Genomic DNA, 26,295 nt, shown 5'->3' with positions numbered 1-26,295 from the left:
TCATGTCGGAGACATCGTGTCTTGACTCATGCTGGTGTGCGGCCTACCTAAGACTGAGTTCAGACATGCGTCAGCTGTACCGACCGGAAGATTTCCACAGGATATCGGAAGGCAGGCGAAACCACAACCCAACTGGATATGGGGGTAATGAGAGAAATTGCCTGCCTCGTATTTTATTTCTCTATTACTTAATTGTAGTTTGTTCAACGATGCTGTCAATTTCCCAGGCTGCTGAGCGTCGAATGGTTTAATGACAGTCAATAATGTACGGGAAAGGACGTGGTCGCAAGCTGCCCTGCCATAATTTGAGGCACAATCCTGGAATTTACTTGACGGGACTGGGAAAACATGGGAAAATCTAAGTCGGGAAAGTCGGTGCCCCGGCCGAGATCCGAAACAGGCACTGCCGAATAAAATCTAGGATCTAAGATGGATTTTAAACAAGCTTATATCCGAAAACGTAGGGTACGCCTGAAACTGATTAAAATGTGTTTAAGTGAAACGTATAGAAAAGTCCATATAGGTAAACATTGTCTGATACACGTACATTTCCTTTTCAGAATTGTCTAAAACAAGGAGATGCTTTATCGCCACTCCTCTTCAACTTGGCTTTACAATATGCCGTTAGGAAGGTCCATGAAAACCAGGTGGGACTGAAATTAAATGTTGTGAAATAACAGTGAAATTGAATGCACTAAAAGACGGACACTGCATACATATCATTGACGATAAATGGGACACATCAGCTGTTGGTCTATGCTGATGATGTGAAGCTACGGGGTGATAATATAGATATCATAAAGAGAAACACACAAACTTTAATTGATGCTGGTAAGGAGGTTGGTCTAGAAGTAAACACAGAGGAAACTAAGTATATGTTGCTGTCTCGTCACCAAAATGCAACGAAAAATCACAACATGAAGATAGGTAACAGATATTTTCGAAAATGTGGCATAGTTCAGATATTTGGGAACTATTATAACAAATCAAAATTTGATTCAGGAGGAAATTAACAGGAGACTGAACTCGGGTAATGCTTGCTACCATTCAGTGCAGAACCTTTTGTCTTCTCGTCTGCTGTCCAAAAACAAAAATTAGAATATACAAAACTATAATTTTGCCTGTGGTTCTGTATGGGTGTGAACATAGGGAACATAGACTGAGGGTGTTGAGGAGAACATTTGGACCGAAGACAGATGACGTGACAGGAGTTTGGAGAAAACTGCATAATGAGGAGCTTCGTAACTTGTACTTTTCGCCAAGTATAATTAGAATGATTGAGTCAAAGAGAATGCTATGGAAAGAGCATGTAGCAAGAACGGGGAGAAAAGGAATGTATATAGAATATTGGCGGGAAAGCCAGAGACCACTAGGAAGACCAAGACAAAGGTGGGTGGACAATACTGAAGTGGGTCTTAAGAGAGATAGGGTGGGGTGGTATGGACTGGATCGATCTGGCTCAGGATAGGGACCAGTGGAGGGCTCTTGTGAACACGGTACTGAACCTTCGGGTTCCATAAAATGATGGGAAGTTCCTGAGTAGATGCACAACTGGCGGCTTCTCAAGAAGGGCTCAGTTCCATGAAGTTAGTTATATCTGAAAACACCGCGATGTTTGTTGCGTCATCTGTTTGGAGACAGCGGTTATATTTCAAAATGTAGGATTTGAGGTTATCACAGCGGTGGGTATGTAAAGTTCTATCTTCTGGGATATAACACCGTGTAGTCCGTTGAAAGAACCAACGTTTCGTAGAAACATTTCACTTCCAGGTCTGCTTACTTCCCCCTTCATGCTTGCTTCTACTTGGTATATTCTAGATTGGGGCGACATGTTTCTCTAAAACTTTGATTGATATCCCAGAAGATAGAAATCTTCGCGTCTGAAACGCTTTGGCGCTGTATACCAACTTTCGAGGACATGCAAGCGAATCTCAGGACAATGCGCACAAAAGATTCCTTACCCTGTTACTGGAAGTCATATTCAGAGGCAGGTTAACAAAATACCAGATGTTGTATGCATAATTACTAAAGGCATTCTTGGAAATTTAATGCTTTAAAGACTGAATTTCTTCAGTCCGTACCTCACAGGAAACACTTTACCTCTTTAAAAATAAGTACTGGGTTTATATCCCACTCACCCCCTTCAGTTGCCTGAAACTATCTTTTCCCAGGTTTCCCTTGCAGCAGCTTGTGACTTCTGCGTCTGAAAATATTCGGGAGAAAATAAGAGCGGTATCTTGCAGCATATATTTCACAGTTTCAGTGCTGTTTGTCTTCTTCATAACTCGTACGGTTTTAACCCTTTAAAGACTGATCGTTCGGGTAAATTGGTGCTAGCCTTCGCCAGCACAGTTAGTCACGAGTCCTGCGGGACTCGTGACCGTATTTTACTGTCTCACGGCTCTCACTGCAGTCTCTTTCTTCCAAATACTATATACACAAATTCAGTCCATACCTCACAGGGAACACATTACGTCTCCGCTACAAAGCCCAACCGTTTACTGCTCTTTAGGGAAACAGTCGCTGTTTACTGTGAGAACCTTACGAAACACACAGATACACTCTGTGGGCAGAATGCAGTATATATAAGAATTCAGTTCGTACCTCACAGGAAACGTTACGTAACGCTGCAGAGCCCAACCGGTTACTGATTCACCGCGGGGTGAATCGCTGTTTACTGTGAGAACCGTATGGAACACACAGATGCACTCTGTGTGCGGAATGCAGAGTTCTAGTATGTTAAAGCTGGTGGTACGTGTAGTAACCACTGGGATTTAAGTACTTAACAGGTTTATTTAAATTAGGGATAATAAAACGCAAATCATTAGAAGTGTTCCATATTTAAGTTCAATAAAATCTCTGGAACAGCCTCTGGGGTAAGCGGGAAAGTCCAATTATGGACTTATTTAAACTGGGCTTCATTGCGGACCGGGATATCGAAAAATCGGAATGGCCGAACCACTTTTAATGGAAGTGTCTCACATCGCATTTCAACAAAATCTGTGAAACGATTCATGGGAAACACGGAAAAGTTCTCTATGGATTGACATGGATGCAGATCGGAAAACCCAAACAACTCTGGAGTGTCAAAATTTATGAAAATCTGCTGAACGCTTTGGGACCTCATACTAGGTCACATACAGACACACAGACAGACATGACTTCCACGTAAATCGTCCGTTTTACCCCGTATTGAGGGTCTACAATGAAGACATAAGAATTAGATTGCAGATTAAATTGATTACATGAACTAATTATTTTAACCAGGGACAGCATGCCAGCATAATGTTTGGATCCAGAGTTGGCAGAATGACAGCCACGTATGCTATCAGATGTAACAGAGATATAGGAAGACCTAGGAATAAATGGAAAGCGCGGCGCAGGCTTCAAAGAAATTATCAGTACGTCTGTCTATGAAAACAGAATTATTCAAAGGAAACATGGCGTCACATCGGGAGCGCTAGGCATAACCTAGTGTTCCCTGCCAACGCGGTAGTTCCTCATCTCGGAGACCTCAGCGCTGACCACTATCAGCCCCCCCCTTGCCGTTTCAGTTTTATTATTATTATTCTTCCTCTCCCGCTTGCATTTATTTACTTCCTCGTCCTCTCGTTCCACTTTCGAAAGATTTATTGGCTATCATTTATTATGATTTTGTCCTGAATTCCGTGACGAGACATGAATATGTAATTAATTCTCTCTGAGTTTATTCCAGATCAACATTTTTATTAGCGTCTGATAGAGTTTATGCGTTCCCGTGTACGGTATTTATGTTTTCGGCCAACAAATTAATAACAAGTATCTGGAGAATGTTACAATGGATCTTAAAAATGCCGGAGGGTACAGGCTCAGGACGGGTTGTTGTGAGCGCGGTAATGAGCCTTCTCTTCTATAACAGACGGGGAATTTCTTGAGCACTGGTAACTGAAAGGCTATTGAAGGACTCCGCTGCAGTTAAGTTGCAGGTTTCCCGTCCCCCTCTTATTAATTTACTCTCCCCAGTTTTATCTCTCCTTCAATTAAAAGATTTTCATCAATTTCCTTAACTAATTATCTTTCCAAGTTTTTATGTATTTAAATTTTCTTTCATGCATCAAAGGAACACATTAATATTTTGTTACTATCTTGAATTTCTCGCCAGTTTTGCAGTTGCCTCTCAATCTCTCTGTCAGTCTATTTGCACAAATAATTCATCTACAACCCAGAGGAGTTTCATGCAACTTAGCAATGCCAGTTCTCAGAGAAAGTTAGCTACTATGTAGCGTCTGCGGTAAGGGAGTCCATGGGTGGTGGGGATGAGGGAATGACGCAATACACTTGAGAGGGGAAGCATAACAGCTCGAGGGAGATATGGAGGGGGTTGATACAAGGGGCTTCTTTCTGGGGCTTCAGGATAATTAAAATGAATCACACTTTAACTAGGAGAACATGGTCCACGGTTTTGCACTATGTTTAAATTTATCTGTAAACAAGATTTAACTAACTAACATCTAAAACTCTATCATATATTCCCCCCTCCAGGAAGATCAAGCATACGGTACAAGGGGTAAACTGTATTCAGGAGGCGTCCGGTTCGAATCTCTACTCAATCACTGACTATCCACATTGAGAAATTTCATAAATTCTCTTTCTGTCTCCGGGTATTGTCTTAATCCTTCAAATGCTTTCCAGTTCACTATTCAACGCGATGCAGTATTAGTTACTGGCAGCGTCGTTAAATAAACTCTAAATAAATAAGTTTTCGTAGTTAGCTGAAACAGTCCACGATTTTATCCATCCACATTGTCCCTCTAAAGCTCAGTCGTCACTATATGTACCGCCAGCTTTAACATAACAAAACTCTGCATTCTGCCCACAGAGTGTATCTGTGTGTTCCGTACGGTTCTCACAGTAAACAGCGACTGTTTCCCTAAACAACATTAACCGGATGGGCTCTGTAGCGGAGACGTAATGTGTTTCCTGTGAGGTACGGACTGGATTCTTATATATACTGCATTCTGCCTACAGAGTGTATCATTTACCAGAAGGACAAGCGGGCACTGCCTGGGAACCTTCAAAATCGGAGATAAAGTTTCTTCCCCCCCCCCCCAATGTAGTGTCTATCACTACGACCACCACTTCTCTCTCTCTCTCTGTGAGAAGTGAGAAACTATTATCACAGAGTGTATCTGTGTGTTCCGTGTGGTTCTCACAGTAAACAGCGGCTGTTTCCCTAAACAGCAGTAACCGGTTGGGCTCTGTAGCGGAGACGTAATGTTTCCTGTGAGGTACGGACTGGATTCTTATATATACTGCATTCTGCCTACAGAGTGTATCATTTACCAGAAGGACAAGCGGGCACTGCCTGGGAACCTTCAAAATCGGAGATAAAGTTTATTCCCCCCCAATGTAGTGTCTATCACTACGACCACCACTTCTCTCTCTCTCTCTGTGAGAAGTGAGAAACTATTATCACAGAGTGTATCTGTGTGTTCCGTGTGGTTCTCACAGTAAACAGCGGCTGTTTCCCTAAACAGCAGTAACCGGTTGGGCTCTGTAGTGGAGACGTAATGTTTCCTGTGAGGTACGGACTAAATTCTTATATATACTGCATTCTGCCCACAGAGTGTATCTGTGGGTTCTGTACGGTTCTCACAATAAACAGCGGCTGTTTCCTTAAACAGCATTAACCGGTTGGGCTCTGTAGCGGAGACGTAATATTTCCTGTGAGGTACGGACTGAATTCTTATATATACTGCATTCTGCTCACAGAGTGTATCTGTGTGTTCCTTGTGGTTCTCACAGCAAACAGCGGCTGTTTCCCTAAACAGCAGTAACCGGTTGGACTCTGTAGTGGAGACGTAATGTTTCCTGTGATATACGGACTGAGTTATATATAAGTAGTATTTAGAAGAGATTCAGTCTTTTAAGGGTTACTCTTCCCTGCCGATTGTACTACAATCACTTGAACTGCTATTTATAATCTTGTGAAAACAGATTAAGTAGCGCACAAGCAGCTGAGTGAAATGTGTTGGCAGGTACCACGGAAAACTGAAGCAATGAGTTTTGATTACACAACTTTCAAAGAAAATCACAGTAGCCGCAACAATCCTGCCTACTATCTGAACGCCATCTATCTTTAGAGGGAACAATAACAGTGCTACTCCAGATCAACAAACTTCAACTGTCGAAAAAGAAAACATCGGAGAAGATCTAAACTTTAACCACGTAATTCAATGTAGCCCATGAAGATAGTTCAATGGGGATCATTTTCCTCACATGTATACAAGCCAGGACAATAAACAGGGCGTCGATAAGGCGAGAAATAGACTTTCAGTGGAATCCTGAAATATACATTTCTTGGTCCCCCCGTGGGGCTCGGTGGCTTGAAACGGCTTATATTGTATAAATCATCATTCGGACTTCATACAGCTATGCATCATTATAATAACACTTGACGGATCTTATTTTTTTTTAATTTGCCAGGATATCACATAAAGGGACCCAAAAACTATTGGCGCGAGATGAGATACGTCCCTATAGTTTTTTATTAGCAGATGCACAGACCTTTACCCTAACTTCCTCGTTTTAGGGGAAGGCTATACACTTGCTGGATCACCATCCTCTGTTCTTTGTATCCCCTTTGGGACTCTTGAATTAGTTGGCCAATTGTAATTAATTTCGGTATGAATGTTATGCCACTGGAGGATATCCCTTCCTCCAGCGTCATATATCTTGATCTCTTACAATCCTTAATAATAATAATAATAATAATAATAATAATAAAGTAAAAAGTAACGCTATCCCTGTAAGAGGCCGTGGAGGCCCATAGGGTTGTGAGATGTTGAGGTTCCCACATTATCTAGACAGTCGGCTCACAGACGGCGGTGAGGTTGTCAGCCCTACTTGTCGGCCGCCCTTTACCCCCAAGAATATTCCTGGTACTCATTTCTGTTAGAGGCTGAGTCGACCCCAGGGCCATTCCTTCATTCATTCATTCATTATTGGAGGGGGTGTGTTTCCCCATGCACCGCGACCAGTTGTTGATCTATTGTAGGTCCCTCTTTGATATTCGACCAGTCGCCATACCCTTCCGGTACTTTTGCTCGCTATCAGCCCCGTTCAGCCAGCGAGTTCAGCCCCTCTACTGGCACTGGTACCTCGATACTTCCCCATCTACCGGAGGCGTTGGAAACTACTTGGGTGGAAACTTTTTACCTAATTTTGCTGAGAGGTCTCCTAGAGACATGAGGATCTTTTACGTGCCGTAAATCTACGACACGGGACCCACGGCTTAAAGTCCCTCCCGGAAGACTTGTTCCCTGAATTTTTCCGCCCTTAAAAATTCCACGACCTCCGCCGGGTTTGAACCCGCGTACCTTGAGTCATGAGGTGGGAACGTTACCCCTAGAGGCCGCTTCCCCAGGGCCATAGCGCGGCTGGAAGGATTTGGTAAATTGAAGGATCACAATGACCTCATCGGGATTCGATCCCGAGACCTTCCGGCTTGTAGCATAGTGCCTCCACCAACTACGCTACCGCGAGCCCCATAATAATAATAACAACAACAACATGGAGGACACGCTATCTAATGTGGGATCCTGTAATGAACTACACTCTTATGTGAAGTGAGGGTTCTGTTGCACCGCAACTGAATTCGGCCAACAGCTGTCGCGCGGAATGAAATCTGTGAACGGAAAGACAGGCACAGGTCCCCGTTATGCAATTCATGTAAACAATTAAATTATAACTTAAAAATTCATTCTCTCATTTGACTATTACAGACAGCGAACTTGAGAGGTTCGAGTGTTACTGTCCTACCACATTCCACATCGTTTAGCAGCGGAAGACACAATGTGAGGTTAGTAACTGGTACGTCTGTTGCAGGCTATCCTGTTCTACGCTCCCCGTTGGCTATGGAAGAACTGGGAAGGGGGCAAGTTGCATGCTCTCATGATGGACCTGGACATTGGAATCATCTCAGAAGTGGAGAAGAAGCAGAAGAAGAAGCTTCTTCTGGAGTATCTGTGCGACAACCTAACCTACCACAACTGGTGGGCGTACCGCTACTACCTGTGTGAGGTGCTCGCTCTGGTCAACGTCATAGGTGAGGTCGCATCCCAGCTCGTATGGGGTGATGCAGACAGAAGTGACAGGAGATTGGACAAGGATATCTTGAAGTAACAATACACCGAGGGCGCGCCCTAGCTCAAGCGGTTAGTCGCTGGCTTCCCGATCCCGGGTTTGGTCAAGTGGGATTTGTGGTGGAAAAAGTGGCGCTGGGGCAGGTTTTCTCCGAGTACTTCGGTTTCCCCTGCCAATCTTCATTCCACCAATTGCTCCACAATCCCCCTCACCTATCATCTGGGGCTGGTACAATAGGCCAGAAGTGGCCGCAGTACAAGGGACTTAGTCCCACCCCACTAGCAATAAAAACACAATACACCAGCAACGGTATTTTGAGGCGACAGGGGAGAGGCGGGAAGGGGGGGATTTCGAAGTGATGAGAGGCGAATTGGGGTATCGAGAAGTGACAGTGGGCCGAAGAGTGATATAAGTTACAGGGATTGGAAAGGGATATTTATAATTGACACGGAATCCGCGACCTTCGGCGGGACAAGTACATTATTAAAACTGTTAAACAGCTGACAGTCAATTGTACTGACTAAATGTATTTCATAGATATACCAAGTAAGATAAAAACTTTATTAATAAGTGTACGACGAGTCCTTAAATTGTGGTTGGTGTTCTTAAGGGTTTACATGGGTTAATCATAATCTAAAGTGGACCTTAGCCGCTTTTCTTATATCCAATTGGAGGTACAGTAAATGACAAAAATTAGCACACGCACTAAGAACCCAAAAACTCGACCTTACGTCAAAACCTAAATGATTCTTGTTTATTTATTTTGTTACTATTGAAACATTATATGCAAGAAGGGAAGAGTTGTTAATTGGCCATGTCGTTATGTGTATATATATATATACACGGACTTAGAGGCCATCCGAAGAGAAGTGTGTACATATGTATATATAAAAACTCCGAGGTTATCAGAATGCTGCCGGTAAACTTTCACAAGAAACGCAGACTTTTAATTGTAGTGTTCCTAAATATGAGAGTTCGAAGCCATCATTGTAGGTAAGAAAAAAAGGAAAATCTCTGCATTCAGGCCGTTATGTATTGTGTACAGAAGTAGATGAATCCTTGGGTGAAGCGTCTGGTTGTTATCATAATCTTCCTTGATACAGGTCAAATGTTCCTGATGGACCGTTTCTTCGACGGAGAATTCCTCATGTTCGGCATCGACGTCCTGAAGTTCATGGAGAGTGACCAGGAAGACCGCGTCGACCCCATGATATACATCTTCCCCAGGATGACCAAGTGCACTTTCTACAAGTACGGGGTATCCGGCGAGGTAGAGCGTCATGACGCCGTGTGTATACTCCCGTTGAACGTCGTCAACGAGAAGATTTACATCTTCCTGTGGTTCTGGTTCCTAATTCTGGGGGTGCTAACCATCGGGTGCGTTCTCTACCGCGTGGTCATCATCATGAGCCCCAGAATGAGAGTGTACCTGCTCCGGATACGCTTCAGACTTATTCGCTCCGATGATATTCGGACAATTGTGAGATATTCCAAGATGGGCGACTGGTTCCTTTTCTATATGCTTGGCGAGAATGTGGACTCAATGATATTCCGTGACGTCATGCACGAACTGGCTCACAGAGTTAGCCAGTACAGAGGTGCCAGAGGTGAGCTTACAGAAGCATAACGATTTCTTCATGTATTATTCTCCATGTAAATTCGTTAGAACAAGAGCATTATGTTCATTTCTGAAGGAATTCCAAAAATTTGGTTCCTGCTGGGGGCACTGTACGACAGAAAACCTGGAAATTGTCATGAAGACAATTTTCCAAGTGGTACGAAGTAAGTAATGTACAGGTTGTGCTGTCAGTTCATTTATATTTCCACTCGAGCTAGTAGGGTTGACAGGCTCAGCAAAAGTGGAGGTAGCAGTCAAATGAGTTCATGCAATACCACAAAGTGTGAACAGCGTAACTAGGCAAATATGAGACGTTAATTATGAGCACGGATGGAGCCCACCCCGTACTCCGGAAGTACTCCTTGTCTCCATCCGTTGTCACAATCACAAGAACGCAAAACAACTTGTTTTAAGACCTCTTTAATGTCTCGGTTATTTTAAGCTCCGTTTAATTCACAGTGCTCAAGTCAGAACGCTGTCTAAATGACATAAACAGAAAATAAAAAATGCCTTTTCGGGCGTTACTTATGCGCCAGTCCATCATTTGACCCTTCTATTTCGACTTTATAGTTGATCTGCTTCTGCACCGTCTGTAGCTCTGCTTTCATGTTATGATTTTCTTTGGTAATTAACTATTTCGTAAGGTTCTCTAGAGGAAATTACAGAAGCATTCAGATGAATCTAAATATTGGGAGCCGAGACATGGCAGCCAGTAAAGTGAATTACGAGGGTTTGAACGACCTAGGTTCGATTTCCGGTAGAGACACGAATTATTTCATTTCCTATCGTGTCCTATAGTTCTCCCAGGCCACTGACCGACGGACACGGAAATCTCTTTCCATATGGGTTAAGTAAGAAGAGCGCTGACAGGCCGTCTGTGTGCCGATGTTAGGACTCCGTAGAAATGTTATTTCACTCTTTCTGTATGTCTTCATGGGATTGTCATAAGGCACGGGATATTTTCATTCATTCATTCATTCATTCATCAGTAATCTGTCAGACGACAGGTCCACAGTCTCTTCCAAAACAGTTCCTACACTTAATGCGATCTAGAGCTTTCTCCTTCAAATGACAGTATCCTCTTCTGTCCCCAAAGACATCCAGCATCTTCTTACGTCTTCTTCCTCGTCTTCTGGTCACTTCTATCCGCCCCTCCGGTTTGTTTTGTCTCCAGAGAAAACATCTCACATACATGGTATCTCTGTTTTTGGAAAGAGACTATCCAGGAAAAGTGATAATGTGGTAGTTTTTCCATTTGCTTTCCACATCACAGTACAACAGCCGTTCAAACGCCTGTTGCTATACGCACTTGAACCATCTCGAGCATCATTTGCTCTGTGCTTCAAGTCGCGCTGATAACGCTGCTTCCGGCATATTTTACGTGTTTAAATACATTGGTTTGTGATTTAAAAGTGGTAATTCTAATGATTTGACCCACTTTAAAATAGTTCTAAAGTAATTCATGTTCTTTCTGATTGGGTATTTCTTGAACTAGGAACCAAATCACCCAGATCGCTCGGAAGTTGAACCTTCACGTGTCTGCACATGCGCAGTTTGGATTTTTTCTAATTCCAAGAAAGATCTGGGTTATACTGGAAGAGCTCCTAATAGTGGAGTGTTATATCTACTGAGGGCACCTGACACAACACATATAACATACGAATCAACAGATGGAAGTAGCAATGAATACAGACTTGAAGATATAATTTATTCAGAAGAAGACATGACATTAATCACTGACAGTGTTATTATGTGTTCTGTTATACATGTGAAAAAATTTTGGCCAAATGGAGTTGGACCAAGTAACATAGTTGGAACAAAATTATGAACTTGCCTTAAAACATTCGTTTACAAAGAGGATATTCTCTTGCGTCACCAACATGTTGAAGCAGATTTTCTTTGAACCACTGGAGAATTTGCGTAATCACTTTTATCATCTCTGTTTAATCCTTTAAAGCACAATGGTAAGTATAAGCACCACCTGCTTTAACATCCCAAAACCCTCCTTTTTATCTACAGAGTTTACTTATATTCTCAGAGCACTCAGGGCTACGTGTTTCCCTAAATGGCATTAACTAATTTGTCTTGTGCTGGAGATGTATTGTGCTTACTGAGAAGCAGAAGCTGAATTTGTGAACATTATCTCTATGAAGCTTACCCTGCCTGCATGCAGATGCTGGGACAGTTCACAACTTTGAGGTCGCTGATGCAGCGTTCCCCGTATGAATTCGTCGGAATTACTGTGGACGCCTCCAAATTACTCGAATTTTATAATTTACAATGAATCAAAATTTGCGACCCTTTTCTCTAGCCACTGCTTCTAACTATTCTAAAGTCTTCACACTCGTATCACATTTATCAGAAGCACGAGAGGCCGAAACGTCTGACAGAGCGATGCCTCTCCCATTGCTTTCCACGTCCACTTTCTCACGCTTCAAAGGGGCGAAGCGCAAAACCCAACTTCTTGCCTCACGTGAAAGAGGAGACTTCATGTTAGACCGTACGAGCATGCGCATTTTGGCCCCGTTCTGATTGTCACGTGACTCAGTAGTGGGACAGAATGGCTTAGGGGCAGACAACCCACCAGGGACGAGAATTAGTCTCTTTGGTAGCAATGCAACATAGAGTCGAATGATGGGTTAGAAAGTCTTTGGAAGTGGTCGTTGCCTAATGACGTTCCATCCAGACATTTACATGGAGGTACTCGGGAAAGCCAAGGAAAGTCTTAGTGAGGATAGACGGTGTAACCAACGAGATTCGAAATATTACGTCTCCGCTACAGAGACCAACCGGTTAATGCTGTTTAGGGAAACAGCCGCTGTATATTGTGAGAACCATACGGAGTTATGTGGTAAAGCAGGTGGTACATATAGTAACCACTGGGCTTTAAGAGGTTAATACGGTGTTGCTCTTCCTATTTTCTGAAAGAAGTAGAGAACATCTTGACCGCGTATGCATTAAGTGACATCCTGCTAACGTCTTTCTCATGAACGAAACAGCACAGGAATGCTTGACATGCCGTTTTGGTGAGTCTGTGACGTCATATCAAAGTCAACAATGTGAACTGTGACGAAAAGAATGGGACGAGTCCGCAAAAAGCGTCTTGACAAAACAACGGGATATCCCAGTCATTCCTTCACTCACTCACGCATGGAGCTGAGTCCTTTTAGAGAAGTCACCAGTTGTGCAGCTATTCAAGAACTTCCCAGCATTTTATGGAACCCGAAGGTTCATTACCGTGTTCACAAGAGCCCTCCACTGGTCCATATCCTGAGCCAGATAAATCCAGTCCACATCATCCCATCCTATCTCTCTAAGATTCGTTTTAATATTGTCCACCCACCTGCATCTTTGTCTTAGCAGTGGTTTCTTTCCTTCTGGCTTTCTCACCAGTATCCTATATGCATTCCTCTTCTCCATTTCTTGCTACATGCCCTGCCCATCTCACCCTCCTTGATTTGATCATGCTAATTATACATGGAGAAGAGTACAAGTTACGAAGCTCCTCATTAACCCCAGACATTGCTGACGTTATAGCGTGACACTGACACACGGACAGTTAATTACGCGAATAGTAGGAATAACAGGTACCCCGGCCGGGGTTCGAACCGATCACCTCCATCATTCGCGTTTGGGACGCTACCGCTAAGCCCACCCCTTTCACCTGACGACAAAACATAATTCATCGTTAAACGAAATGGTTAGCACGGCGGTAACTTCCTAGGTTCCTTTTCCGGATGTTCTCCTCTCGAATCTCTGCTGGGGAACCGGCCATCTTGACTGAAGATTTTCGTGGCTTTCCTCAGTACCTCGAGGCAAATTCCGGGACACTTCCTTCCAATTTATTATTCATCAGTCGATTTACCCTTCGACGCTATTTACGTCAGATGCTGACGTCAGTTTCAATGAATTGAAACAAAATTCAGCGCCAACTTCAAGATCTGTTCCGTTCTCATGCTGAGCAGGTTGGCGCCTCCTATGCGGCGTCTGGCGTCATCACGTCATGGTGCAGGCACGTTAAGACATCATGCACTCATTCCATCTTTTTCAAGGTCTTTCTCGGCTCGCGTCCATACTACAGTATCTATTCTCATGTTCCTTCTTCAGAACGGTTTGTCCAGTTTTATTGATGTGCTTCTGTTTCACTTCGTACTGATTTCATTTTCAGCTCTTCCTGCGTGACGCGGTACAGTCTAGCGCAGACTCTCTTCCCGTTCCATGCGACAAGTATTAATGTGTTTTTCACACGTATGCATTTATCATTTTTTCGGGTCCATATACCTTACGAAATTGTTTATGTGAAGCACTCGAGTATTCGGTTCTTTGAGAGGGTAGGACACCAGCCTGGGGGCCCATAGGCTACCGAAATCTGTGGCAAGTGAGACTTGTGCGCCAACTGCGTCTGACGTCACCAAGAGTTTATATAGATGCGCACGCAAAAAATATCGATCCTCTGCGATGTTAGTCTCGAATGCGTCAAGATGGCGGAAACCGTAATTATGGCATTATTTTACATCTGTCTACCGATTTGTAACTGCCGTAGAACTGCCAACAAAGGTAAATGTGATGAAGAAAATTATGAGAAGATAGTTTTAGAACTACCACTATCAAAAACGTTGCACTAATTCCTTCTTGACGTACAGGGTGTTCATGAAGTCAAGTGAAATTTGAAATTTAAATTTTAATTGTTGGACTAAAAAATATAAGAGGATAAAAATTACTTATTCAAACTCGAAATAAGTTTAGCGTATTCAGCAATTGTGACAATTGTAAACGCTGTATAATAAAAGAAGAATTATCAGTAATTTACAGAAACGTTCGGAGTTTTGAATTTATTCTTACAGATTAAATTGGTGTAGACAAAAAAGAAGGCATCAGCGCCACAAGAAAACAAGAAGCAAACCATTAAACACAGCCATGGAGTTCTTCACTAAGAGCATATATCCATTACCTATTGTTGTTATTACTATTTGCTTAGGACTGTCCCATATATCCGTCAAAAGGACATAAAAGCTGCTTTTAAATAAGTTAATAATATAATTTTTCAATTAAATATTCAAAAGTCTTAATGAACATCCTGTATTTTATTTTATGATCGTTTTTAAAATATGAATTTTTTATTTTTTACTTTTACAATTGATAATTATCAGGACTATGGGAAACAAAACTGAAATATTACATATGTGTGTGTGTCCTTTGTTAATAAGTTGTCTGCCAAGTAAAATCACGGAAAATATGTTATGAATATGTGTATACAACATATTGTTTATGTATAATTATACATATTGGTTTTTGTAACCAGCAAGGAAACATCCACTGATGGATCAGTTTCGATAACACATAAAGCATTGCATTTCATAAGACATAAGTTTAGTTAACATATATATTTACTTTAGCTGCTACGTATGTTGTTTATAACTAATTCTAGTGTATTCCTTTTCTATTATACAGATCTGCATCTGTATTACTATTGTATTGCTTTCTCTGGACCAACATTTGATAAAGTGAAATATGTAAATACATATAAAAATATTATTTTCTTTTATCTTAAGAACATGTTTTAAAATATTTTAAATAAAATAAGATTTTGTAGAAATGTACATTAAATTTCATCACTTAAATCAACACGTTTTACTTGACACAGAACCGGGTTTACCTCAGTCAGTATAATGACTAGCCTACCGGCTGGACAACAGCGGGCTTGTGGTTTGATTCCAGGAAGGTGCAAAATAAGTCCCTTTTATCCTCGGCCTTCGAATCCGCCCTGGTGTCCACAAAGCGTACCGCCAGCGCATTCCACAAAGGTCAAGCAGGCGGAGTGTGAAACTGACCATTTATCGCAATTTAATACTGAGGTTAAAAGGGTGTGGAGCTATTCCTCCACGCCGCAATATATCTTTATGGCATTGTGCTTAAGTGAGCATAATCCGAACTTTACTTATATCTCTGCGTCTTGCTCACGTAATAACATGACGAAATGTCTGAGATAGTGTACAGTACTTGATAAATAATCTGCCCGAATCATCTTACCTCACACTAGGCATTCGCTCCGCTCCGGTTAGGTACACACCGGCGTCCTTAAGCGGATAGATACAGCAGAAATGCACACGGCGCTTCGAGCGTCTTAATGCAACATACGGAATGGGGCTGTAAACTCAATGCATTCTACAGATCCAGCCATATTCTGAACACACGGTTTACAAGCCACTGCGAGGACGGAAGACGAACGGCAATTTAAATACAATTGAGAGATCATGAACTGAAACAGGCGCATTTAGAATTCAATAAGAGAATCGCGTGCAGACAAGCGGAACAGTCATGTGGGACCTCGTGAAGGGAGTAGCTACCGCGTTCAAGGCTCGGAGAGTGAACACAGATTCGACGATATTTAAGTTGCATTACCAGGCAACTTTCTGCACTATCCTGGTATTCACAGTCATCTTAGCTGCCAATCAGTATGTCGGAAAACCTATCAGGTGCTTGCATCAATTGTCCGGGCAACCGGACGAGGTTCTGGACACGTTCTGCTGGATCCACTCCACCTACACCGTGACCAGCGCCTTCCTCAAGAAAGTTGGCGTGGAGGTTCCGTTCCCTGGAGTGAGCGGCACGAGAGGAAGTGCAGACGATATCAAAGTCTATCGCTTCTATCAGTGGGTGTCTTTCTGCCTCGTCTTCCAGGTAAGAATTTGGTTAAAATTTTATTCAAGTGGAGCAAAATATTTCTTGAGAAGCTAATTGTCGCTCAATATCCCCATATTTGATGGAACTCGATGGTTTATTACCGTATACACAAGAGCCCACAATTTCCCCTTTCCTGAATCAGATGAATCCAGTCCTCAAAATTTCATTCTACTTCTCTGAGATCCATTTAATATTATCCTCCAATTCATGCCTGCATCTTTCAAGAAGAACATTTTCTTAAGGATTTAATTCCAAAAATTTGCATGTATTTCTCTCCTCTCTCTACGTGAATGACCCATCTCATCCTAATAACACGAGGCGGGGAGTACAAGTTATGAAACTCCGCGTTACGTAGTTTTCTACAGTCCCCTCTCACTTCCTCCCATTCATCTCTAACGCACCGCGAATATCACAAACTGGAGGAGGTAAGGCGTGGAGGGCTATGTGCAGCAAATATGGCGGATGAAAAGTATATGCAATTTTAGCTAGGAAGCCTAAATAAAAGACGTTGCTTGTGCGACATAAGTGTGGATGGGAGAATAATATTAAAACGAATAAGCTGCGAAAGTGTAAAATGGATTCATCTGGCTCAAAATAGAACTGTAAAAAAAAGTAAAGCTATCCCTGTAACAGGCCGTGGAGGCTCATGGCGTTGTGAGACATTGAGGCTCCCACATTATCTAGACAATCGGCTCAAAGATGGCGGTGAGGTTGTCAGCCTTAGGCGCCGGCCGCATTTTACTTCCCAGGGAAATTATTTAATTAATTCCTGGTACTCATTTCTGTTAGAGGCTGAGTGAACCCCAGGGCCATAGTGCGGCCGGAAGGATTAGGTTAATTGAAAAAAATCCAATGACCTCATCGGGTCTTGAACCCGCGACCTTCCGGCTTGTAGCATGTGGATATAATATTGATGCATGAGGTTCCACAAAAAAGTGTGGAATTTGGAATTTGTCAACTAAATCAGAGACGGTTGTCCCACCTCCCCCCCGAAGAAAGACTTGTTCCTTGGAGTTAGTTCAGCACTGAATTCAAAATTAAAGTCTGAAACTTCACGATGTGTATGGTCGTCCTCAGGTTCTACCGTTTGCCCGTTTAAAGACATGCGTCGCATCGGGGCACTCTGAGTGAAGAGCGCGAGTTTGTGCTGCCCGTCCCGCTGCGCTGCGCTGCACTGCACTGTGCTGACGTCAGAATGATGTAATGACGTTTCAGCAACTGTAGGAACTGAAGTGACGGTGATTGAACTGAAAACATTTTGACGACAAGGGGGAGGGGGTACTGTATTTGGAAAAATGACGGGGGAGCCGTGCTTTGCGTGAGGGAAGAGCTGATTGGCTGGACAGAGGTACAGGAAACAAAACTCTGCTGCCAGCACAGGGTTTGACCTGTAATCAAGTGTACATTACATAAGAAGTGTGAGTTTATGTGGTTATTTTACGGGGCTGACAGAATCCTTCACTATACAGCGTCGAATATTAAGATGACTGATGAATTGTAAAGGATCTGCAAGGAAACGACAATAACCTGACAGAGCTAGTATCCCGTCATTTGATTGCAAGGCTTCAGTCAAGGTAACAGGTGCCCCGGGCGAGATTCAAACCGAGCACCACCCGAATACAAGTCTAGATCACTACCGGTAAACCAGACTGTGGTCCAGACTCCCATAGCCGTGAGACAGAAAAATATGGCGACGAGCCCCGAGGAACTCAGCACCAAGAATGACAGTCCTGGCGAAGGCCAGCAGAAATTTATCCGACCCGACCAGTGGTTCAGAGTCGCGAGATAGCGAAATATGATCGTGAGTCCTGCGGGACTCGTAACAAAATATGACTGTGCTGGCGAAGACCAGAAGAGATTTACTCGACCGACTGTGGTTAGAAGTTAGTTGCAGAACGCAGAAATCTTAGAGTTAGAATACATGATTACCTTGCCGTTGCCTAACAGTGACCTTCCCCGCAGGTTTTCTCTAACTGCACTATTCCGGCTTTCAGGCATCATGTCACATGTATGTTTGTTTGTACGTTATTGTCCGTCTCTTCTGGCTCCACTGTCTCATCTTTCAGGAGTTAGGGGGGATAAAGCGGCCTCCGTAGTCTAGGGATAACGTTCCCATCTAATGACTCAAGGTACGCGGATTCTAACCCGGCGGAGGTCGTGGAATTTTTAAGGGCGGAAAAATTCAAGGAACAAGTCCTCCGGGAGGGACTTTAAGCCATGGGTCCCTTGTCGTAGCTTTACGGCACGTAAAAGATCCTCATCTCTTTAGGAGACCTCTGAGCAAAATTAGGCAAGTTTCCCGCCCAAGTAGTTTCCAATGCCTCTGGTAGATGGGGGAAGCATCGGGTACCGAAGGCCGATNCGATACACAGATAAGCCTATTTTCATTTTCCAAAATAAGGAAAGTAGGCTAAAAGTTCATTCTCCAAGAAGTAGATTAAAGTCGGCGAAAAATTTCCACCATTGAACTCGGACTTTTATCTCATAACCTCCTCTGTTGAAATCCTCAGGTTAAAGTATAGAAAGATATTGCTTTATCTGCTGCAATATATCAGTGTGACATTCGGGCTCTCATTTCGAAAGGTCGCAGACCGAGAGTGTAAAGGTACAGCTGTCCCTCTGCTTAACGCTTTAAGCACTACGCCATGAAGGCTTATATGGATGTATAAATCCAATTTCTTTATCTCGGCACTAGCTGGAGATGAGTGGTCAGCTTCACGCCCTGGCCTATTTACCCAAGGGGAAAGAGCCCCCGGTAACCATTAGATAGGAGGTTCTGTGGAACCCAAAGCCGGTCTGGACGACGTGGAGTAGAGAAAATTCTTGACCCTATCGGAACTCGAACTCTGACCCCTCGGTCGTCAAGACCGAGGGTGTAACGTTTTTGTATTTACTGACGTTCTGCCAGAGGACGGAGGTTGGTCAGAGGCACCAATTTGTTCCTTCCGGATCTCAAACCTGGGCGCCTGGCAACGGAGGTCAATGCTTTATTCTTGGGATATAAGAACGTTCTTGCTGATATCTCAGACCTTGCATTTGTTTCTCGATATATTTAGTGACTGCAAGGCTCGCCTCTGTGTAAAATCTACTTCCGTAAACATTTTCTTGACAGTTCATTATTCCGATTATTCCTTGCGGAAGCAGCACGGGTAATGATAATATTAGAGCTTTTCTATTTTGTAACTCGAAGGGTAAACGTACTTAGATTAAATGGGAATGTTTCCACGCTCTTGTTAAACCGACATTCGTGGAGGCTGGGTTTATATCTGGGAGGAAAGCAGACAGAGAGAGAAAAATTGTCCAGATCCACATATGCTGGCCAAATCTTCCTGGACAGTGATTAATGGGCAAAAAGTCTGCGAAATCTTTTGATCTGAAATCCGGAAAATCACATTTTCTAGTCTTCACACACTTGGAGGATGTACATATATACGAGTGATGTTTTGCAGAAGTAACGATAGAGCTCCGTTTCAGTACTTCTGCACATCTACAAGAGCGTCAGAAAGCAAGGTGACTAACCTTTACATTACGCGCATAGGATGGGCCAGGGCAGGAGTTACGCGTCTCCGAAGGAAACATTGACCAGAAGCGAGGCATCAGTTTGCAACTGCAGAACTTGCCTCTCCCTCCTCCTCCTATCACCCCTCTGGGTCTCCTAGTAACAAGAAGAGAACTGAACGAAACCAGCAAATTTCATGTAAATTTTTAGCCTACCTTCCTAAAATAGTCTTACACAGTCTCCTCTCCCTGTCTATGTCTGTATGTCCCCCTTACCAACTTTTGAATGCCTGATCCAGTCTTTATAAAACTAAATATGTATATATGCAACACCCAAGTCAATCTGAACGGGTACGTCATAAATGCCTGGTACCAGTTTGTTTTCATGTGTATGTTGCTAGGCAACGGCTTAGCATACACATTCCCACGGCAATGAGGAAATGTGTGGAGGCGTCGTTTTCTATGTTGTATAAAGGGAAAGCAGGCGATTAGTTCCTTGTGCCTCGCCATCAGCATCATCTCCTTTACAAACAAGATGATACAGACAAGGTAATTTAACGATTTGAACACTGAATTTCTTATGACATGTATGAATTCAGTCCGTACCTCACAGGAAACACATTACGTCACCGCTACAGAGCCCAACCGGTTAATGCTGTTTAGGGAAACAGCCACTGTTTACTGTGAGAACCGTACGGAACACACAGATACACTCTGTGGGCAGAATGCAGCGTCTTGGTATGTTAAAGCAGTTGGTACATATAGTGACCACTGGGCTTCAACTGGTTAAATTGATGCTGCGACATAGTGCATCCGTTTTTCTTCTTTACATTTCACCGATTCGGCCCTCTGCTCTGTTTGATTCAGAACTGGTTCTGGAACTATGGCTCTTTCTGGCAGTCAGCAGGCCTCCATCAACACAGGCAACGCAAGACAACGCTCTAAACAGAGCCCGAACTCGCGATTTTAGTGTCAGATCGGTCAAACACCGTACGGCCATTTTTTCCTGAGGCCGGCTTTGGGGCTCATCCAACCTCTTATCCAGTGGTCAACGGGTTTTTTTTTTTCCGCGGTGGTAAAGCGGCCAAGGCGTGAAGCTGAATCACCATCAACTAGTGCCGGGGTAAAATATACGTGGATTTCACATCCAATCCCCGCATGCATCTTCACGACGTAGTGTTCAATTAGTTAAGCACAGGGTTATTTTTTATTTACTTTGGCTTTTTTTAAAAGTATTATATAGAGTTTCTCTTTAATGGCGCTTTGATGAAGTAAAATCCTGCGTTATGGGTAAGGGCGACTTGACAAGAGTAGCGTCCGGCCTACTGTTCGCTCGCAAAATAATATTCGCTGTAGGCCTACATGTAATAACCGTTTATTCATAAGCCGTCACTATGAGATCTGTCACACACACTGGACGTACTGACGATAGAAGTATTATCAGTAAGCAACGTGCTGATTTTTCGTGATGGATATTCTGACAATGTTTTATGTGCACTGACAAACGTGTACAAAATTATTGAAAATTTTCCTCTGTAATCTTCGGTTTATCTGTGGCCTGAGCGTCGTTAGGCTGAGCCAATGTTGACATATCACTGACACTTGGATTACCAATAATCTCTTTGCACCGTATTTATTTACTAATGAAATATGATGTTTGTTCTGAATGTCCGTAATCCTATACCGAATATCCATGCTACAGACACAACAGAAACGACTTTTCTGTCGCAAATGTAACTTGGACGTAGGGCGGTGTATGAACCACGGAAATTGTCTTATTGTAGTGTGTTTTATTTGCAAAATATGCGCATGCAAATACTGCATTGGCAACTGCGAACGTGACTACGTTCTTGCACAGTTGCGCATCGCCACTTTCTTACAAACATCACGTAACTTCCACGTGTAATGTACAAATTGCACGGGGCAACGTTCTTTCACGCGAACGACAAGAACTTGTACCGTTCACTGCAGAGGCCGGGGCCGACTTGATGGCCGTCTGGCCACTGAGCTGCAGTCGAAATGTGTGACGTCAGGGAAAACCGAATGGAGAGCAGTTACTGGTATCTGTTGAGGGTGCGGGTTTGAAAGGAGGAAGAAAATAACAAGAAGTTCTGGGAAGAACGGATACGGTTCACATAGAAAAAAATAAATCGGGGGGACATGTAGGCACACAGACGACGCATTGCCTATCAATGACAAAGGGGGGGGGGTCACGCAGACAGCAAGATGATCTCGTGAGCCTCCTTTTGTTTGTTTAAAATAAGGAAAGTGGGCTAAAGAAGGAAATCAGTGGGAAGAATTAAAAACAATTAACTCAGCAAAAATATAAAGGAAATAATAAAAGGATAGACAGGAAGAAGGGGAAACGTAGATAAGTAAAGAAAGATATAACAGAAATGAGGAGCGAAATAAAAGAAAGTGGCGACAAAAATATTTATACAAAACCTTAAGAAGGAAACATAAGGAGAAAATGCAGGAAGACTAAAGCAGAGAAGGAAGTAAAATCAGTAAAAGCGATACAGGTAGTAACAAATAAAAAAAACAGTAGGAAGAAGGATGTGGAATAAGAGACGCAGATTAGAAAGACAAATAGAAACAAAGAGAAATGAGCAAACAGATGTCTTCTATGTGACTCAGTGCACGCCTCGAGATGTCTCATCATGGACCGGGGCAGTTGCGGACAGTCTGACAGGCATCCACACGGAGATGGTGAAGTGTCTCTTCGTTGTCAACAGGAGCTGCATACACAAGAGTTTTTAGATGCATCCAAAGGATACAAATCTGGCGTTGAGCGTGGAGACCATGGAGTGGATCCTCCTCTGCTTACCCGTTTGTCATGACAGGTGAGACTGAGAACATCTCGCACAGCACGGAGCACCATGCATGTACCGCATTCGTACTGTGACTGCCAGTAGCTCTGGCAGAGCATGCGAGAGGAATTCCCGGTAGCGTTGCCTGTGAGCCGATGTGGCAAAACTTGCGGGCCTGCCAAACACCAACAGTGCCTGCCCACACATTGACGCTGATCTGCTGCTGGTGTGTACACAGTATTCTTTCAGCTATACCACACAAAGCAATTTTTCCTGATACATATTGATATGGACATTTTCCCTTGCTTTGGTATGTGGAAACAGTGTCTCAAATATGTCCATACATTTCAGTTACATCCTGTATATATGGGATAAGTGTGATCAGAGTATCCCCTTAGATGACATGTGCAGCTTCCAATCTGTCAAAGAGGATTTATCTTTCCATGTGGTTGATTAGATTGCTTGTCCCTGTTTCTGAAGAATATGGCAGGTATATCGAGGTCAGACAGCCAAAAAAAAGGGCATATTTTCTTATTAAGACTTTAAACTATATCTTACAAAACAGATATGAAAAAGTGGTTTAGATCAAGTGTCTGAAGTTGATAATTTATTAGACGATAGGAGACCAAGGACTTCTGCAAGATTTGGAAGATTGCAATCTACAAGCAAATACAGCTGAGCTCTGTATGTTCAGTGTTACGTGATGTTATAATCGAGAGGTTTTGAGCTTAGTTGATATAACCTGCCGTTGTAGCATAAGATACGTAAGATAGGCGTGATCTATTCTGCAAAGCCTGTACTGACAGAGGACTTATGTGTAGTGCAAAAGGAAGAATTTTATTTCGGTAACTTGTTATTTGTGCGAAATATACACTTGACGAAAGGCCAAGCGTATTCATAAGAGACAAACCCATCTTCTCGTCAGAGAGGATGTTACATAAGGACTATTACTGCAAGAGTTCAGTCGGAAAAAACTCTCTGGTCGTGGGCCTTAAGGAGCTTGACGTCAAGACGAACTGATTGTCGGCAAACCGCCAGTCGTAAAGCAACTCTGACTTAGTTGTTAGTTGACAGTCAATTCTGTAAGGTACTTGAGCGCGGAAGCAGAAGAATAGGCACTGTCAGAAGCGATTGCCAGGACACTTCTAGTAAAGACATTGCAGGGGAATATATATTTAAAAGCCGTTACCAGGCAACGTCTACTGAAGACAGTTCAGGGGAATAGTTACTATTAGAATCCGTTACAAGGAATCGACTTGTGAAGACACTGCATGCTGGAGAAAACTTAGGGTGTAGTGATTTGAAAAGTGTGGAAATCAGCGATAGTGTTATGGTAATTTGTAGTTAGGACCTGTAAGTGTCAATAAATCCATTCAACAATCGAAACCCCGTCTACAGTCACACACATACTACGTGACAGTATAATTTATATAGTTCTAAATCCCATATTATTCACTGCCCTTTGTCCTGCACAGCCCCGAGGAGACTCCTCACAGGAATGTTCTCTGACACAGACCTGGCGTCCTCTGTCTGCCTCTGCAAGTGTTCAAGCCTCAGGAGGACGCGTTGCAGGTATCTCGTACAGTGTGTAGCGTATCATTAGGTCACGAACCCGGTAGCGTCGACATATCCGCCATTGGATCCCATCTTCAGCAAACCTGAACGCATTTGACAACTTCACACGCTGCATCTACAGAAAGAATTTGTGTTAACTCGCAGCGACTATAGGTCACGTGACAGGTACTGAAGTGGAGTTTTCCATCAATTTCTTTACACTTACTAATCTTTATTGCTTTTTTTATATAAAACTACTTGCTTAATCGCTTAAAAGTATTTCGAAGCAGATAACTGAGATGACGTCATTTTCCTTCCCCCCCCCCCATGGTCCTGAAGAATTTCTGATGTAACACTGGGAAAACGGATAGAGATTACAGCTTACACGTAGAACCCTAGGATTTCACAAACTTTGCCACTGATAAAATGTGTTACAATATCAATTACTCTAATCTTCAAACGTTTTGAATGTACTGTATTTCATATATGTTTCCACACTAGGCTATGTTCCGTTGAGTGAATTATCCATAATGAATATTGCCATATGTAGGGTGTGTGACTATAGACGGGGTGTGGGTTGGATATTGGATTTATTCACACAACTCGGAATTACACTTAATTATAGCGTCACCACGGATCCCCGCACTTTCCAGTTCACTACAGCATTCGCCAAGAGAAGCCGTTAACCGAGCAGTTGCCTAGCGATAGACTGGTCATTGCTGACGTGTTTACCGGCCGTTACCAAGCAACAATCGTTGTCCCGCTCTTCGCTTCGAGGTCACTGCCCAGCAACGGAGCTATACGTCACAATATTATGATAAGTTTTCGTAGGTTAGTTATTGACTCCGTCAGTGACTGCTGCTATGTAGCGTCGAATGATTGCAGGAAGCCGAACTGGAAGGACACGAAAAGAAGAGCCGTATTATACCGGCATCTTCCTGGAGGGACTGAGGAAAATTATGACAAACTTAATTTAAAATAGCCCGTGTCTCGGCTCAGATTCGAACTGACAATCACTCAGACTACTAAAAGCTTGATCTTAAAACTCCCATGAATGTTACATCCAATGACATCTTCGGGAATCGAAACCGCGACCTTCTGGTTTGTAGCATAATGCCTCAACCAACTACGCTATCGAGTGGCCCTGAAGTGTTGACCTGCCATCTGTATTGTTGAGCTGAACAAAATATTGTCTTATCACTACGTATTTCCTGTCACCTGGAATTGTCATCACAGATTGACACAAATGGGCACACCTCGTCAGTGATGTAACGTCGATAAGGGCAGGATGTGGATACTTAAAGATAACTATCAATGGACGCTCATAGAAATTCAGCCTCAGTATCTGGGGCGTATACCAGCATCGTCTCATATTGTGTCAGAAATATTGATATCCGAAACAAGGGCCACACTTGAGGGCTCATATCTTTATTACGCTCTCAAGACATGACGTCAGAGCCTTGACTGCTTTGCCTCTTTCAACGGTAAATGAAGTTTCGAGCTAAAGTTTTGCGCTGTTTATTGTGAGATCCGTACGGAACACACAGATACACTCTGTGAGCAGAATGCAGTATATATAAGAATTCAGTCCGTACCTCACAGGAAACATTACGTCTCCGCTACAGAGCCCAATCTGTTAATGCTGTGTAGGGAAACAGCCGCTGTTTACTGTGAGAACCGTACGGAACACACAGATACACTCTGTGAGCAGAATGCAGTATATATAAGAATTCAGTCCGTACCTCACAGGAAACATTACGTCTCCGCTACAGAGCCCAACCGGTTAATGCTGTGTAGGGAAACAGTCGCTGTTTACTGTGAGAACCGTACGGAACACACAGATACACTCTGTGAGAGAACCATACGGAACACATAGATACAGAAGAAGTGGTGGTCGTAGTGAGAGACACTAAATTGGGGGGGGGGAAGAAACTATATCTCCGATTTTGAAGGTTCCCAGGCAGTGCCCGCTTGTCCTTCTGGTACAGATAGAGCATATGATCGGAT

At 43.1% G+C, this 26,295-nt stretch overlaps 2 protein-coding genes across 4 annotated transcripts in view; both read left to right on the top strand.

Annotated features, from left to right (window-relative positions):
- Window positions 1-12,963, top strand: part of LOC111873982 (innexin shaking-B) — a 40,539-nt gene extending 27,576 nt beyond the window's left edge. For 2 of the 3 annotated variants that reach the window (XM_033755291.1, XM_023869105.2), the window contains 3 exons: window positions 7,867-8,086; window positions 9,228-9,731; window positions 11,238-12,963. In XM_033755291.1, coding sequence (XP_033611182.1) covers window positions 7,867-8,086; window positions 9,228-9,731; window positions 11,238-11,269 — 756 coding nt within the window. In that variant the 3' untranslated portion in view covers window positions 11,270-12,963. Of the gene's footprint in view, window positions 1-7,866; window positions 8,087-9,227; window positions 10,736-11,237 lie in introns of those variants that run through there. The other variant, XM_033755290.1, reaches the window with a different exon arrangement.
- A 2,834-nt stretch (window positions 12,964-15,797) lies between these two features.
- Window positions 15,798-26,295, top strand: part of LOC111873965 (innexin shaking-B) — a 34,463-nt gene continuing 23,965 nt past the window's right edge. The window contains exon 1 of the mRNA XM_023869080.2: window positions 15,798-16,423. Coding sequence (XP_023724848.1) covers window positions 16,061-16,423 — 363 coding nt within the window. The 5' untranslated portion in view covers window positions 15,798-16,060. The remainder of the gene's footprint in view (window positions 16,424-26,295) is intronic.

The sequence above is a fragment of the Cryptotermes secundus genome, unplaced genomic scaffold (genome assembly GCF_002891405.2).
Source record: "Cryptotermes secundus unplaced genomic scaffold, Csec_1.0 scaffold870, whole genome shotgun sequence".
Taxonomy (NCBI): Eukaryota; Metazoa; Arthropoda; class Insecta; order Blattodea; family Kalotermitidae; genus Cryptotermes; species Cryptotermes secundus.
Note: the sequence above shows the minus strand (reverse complement) of the source record. Positions and strands in the feature narration are given on the sequence as shown.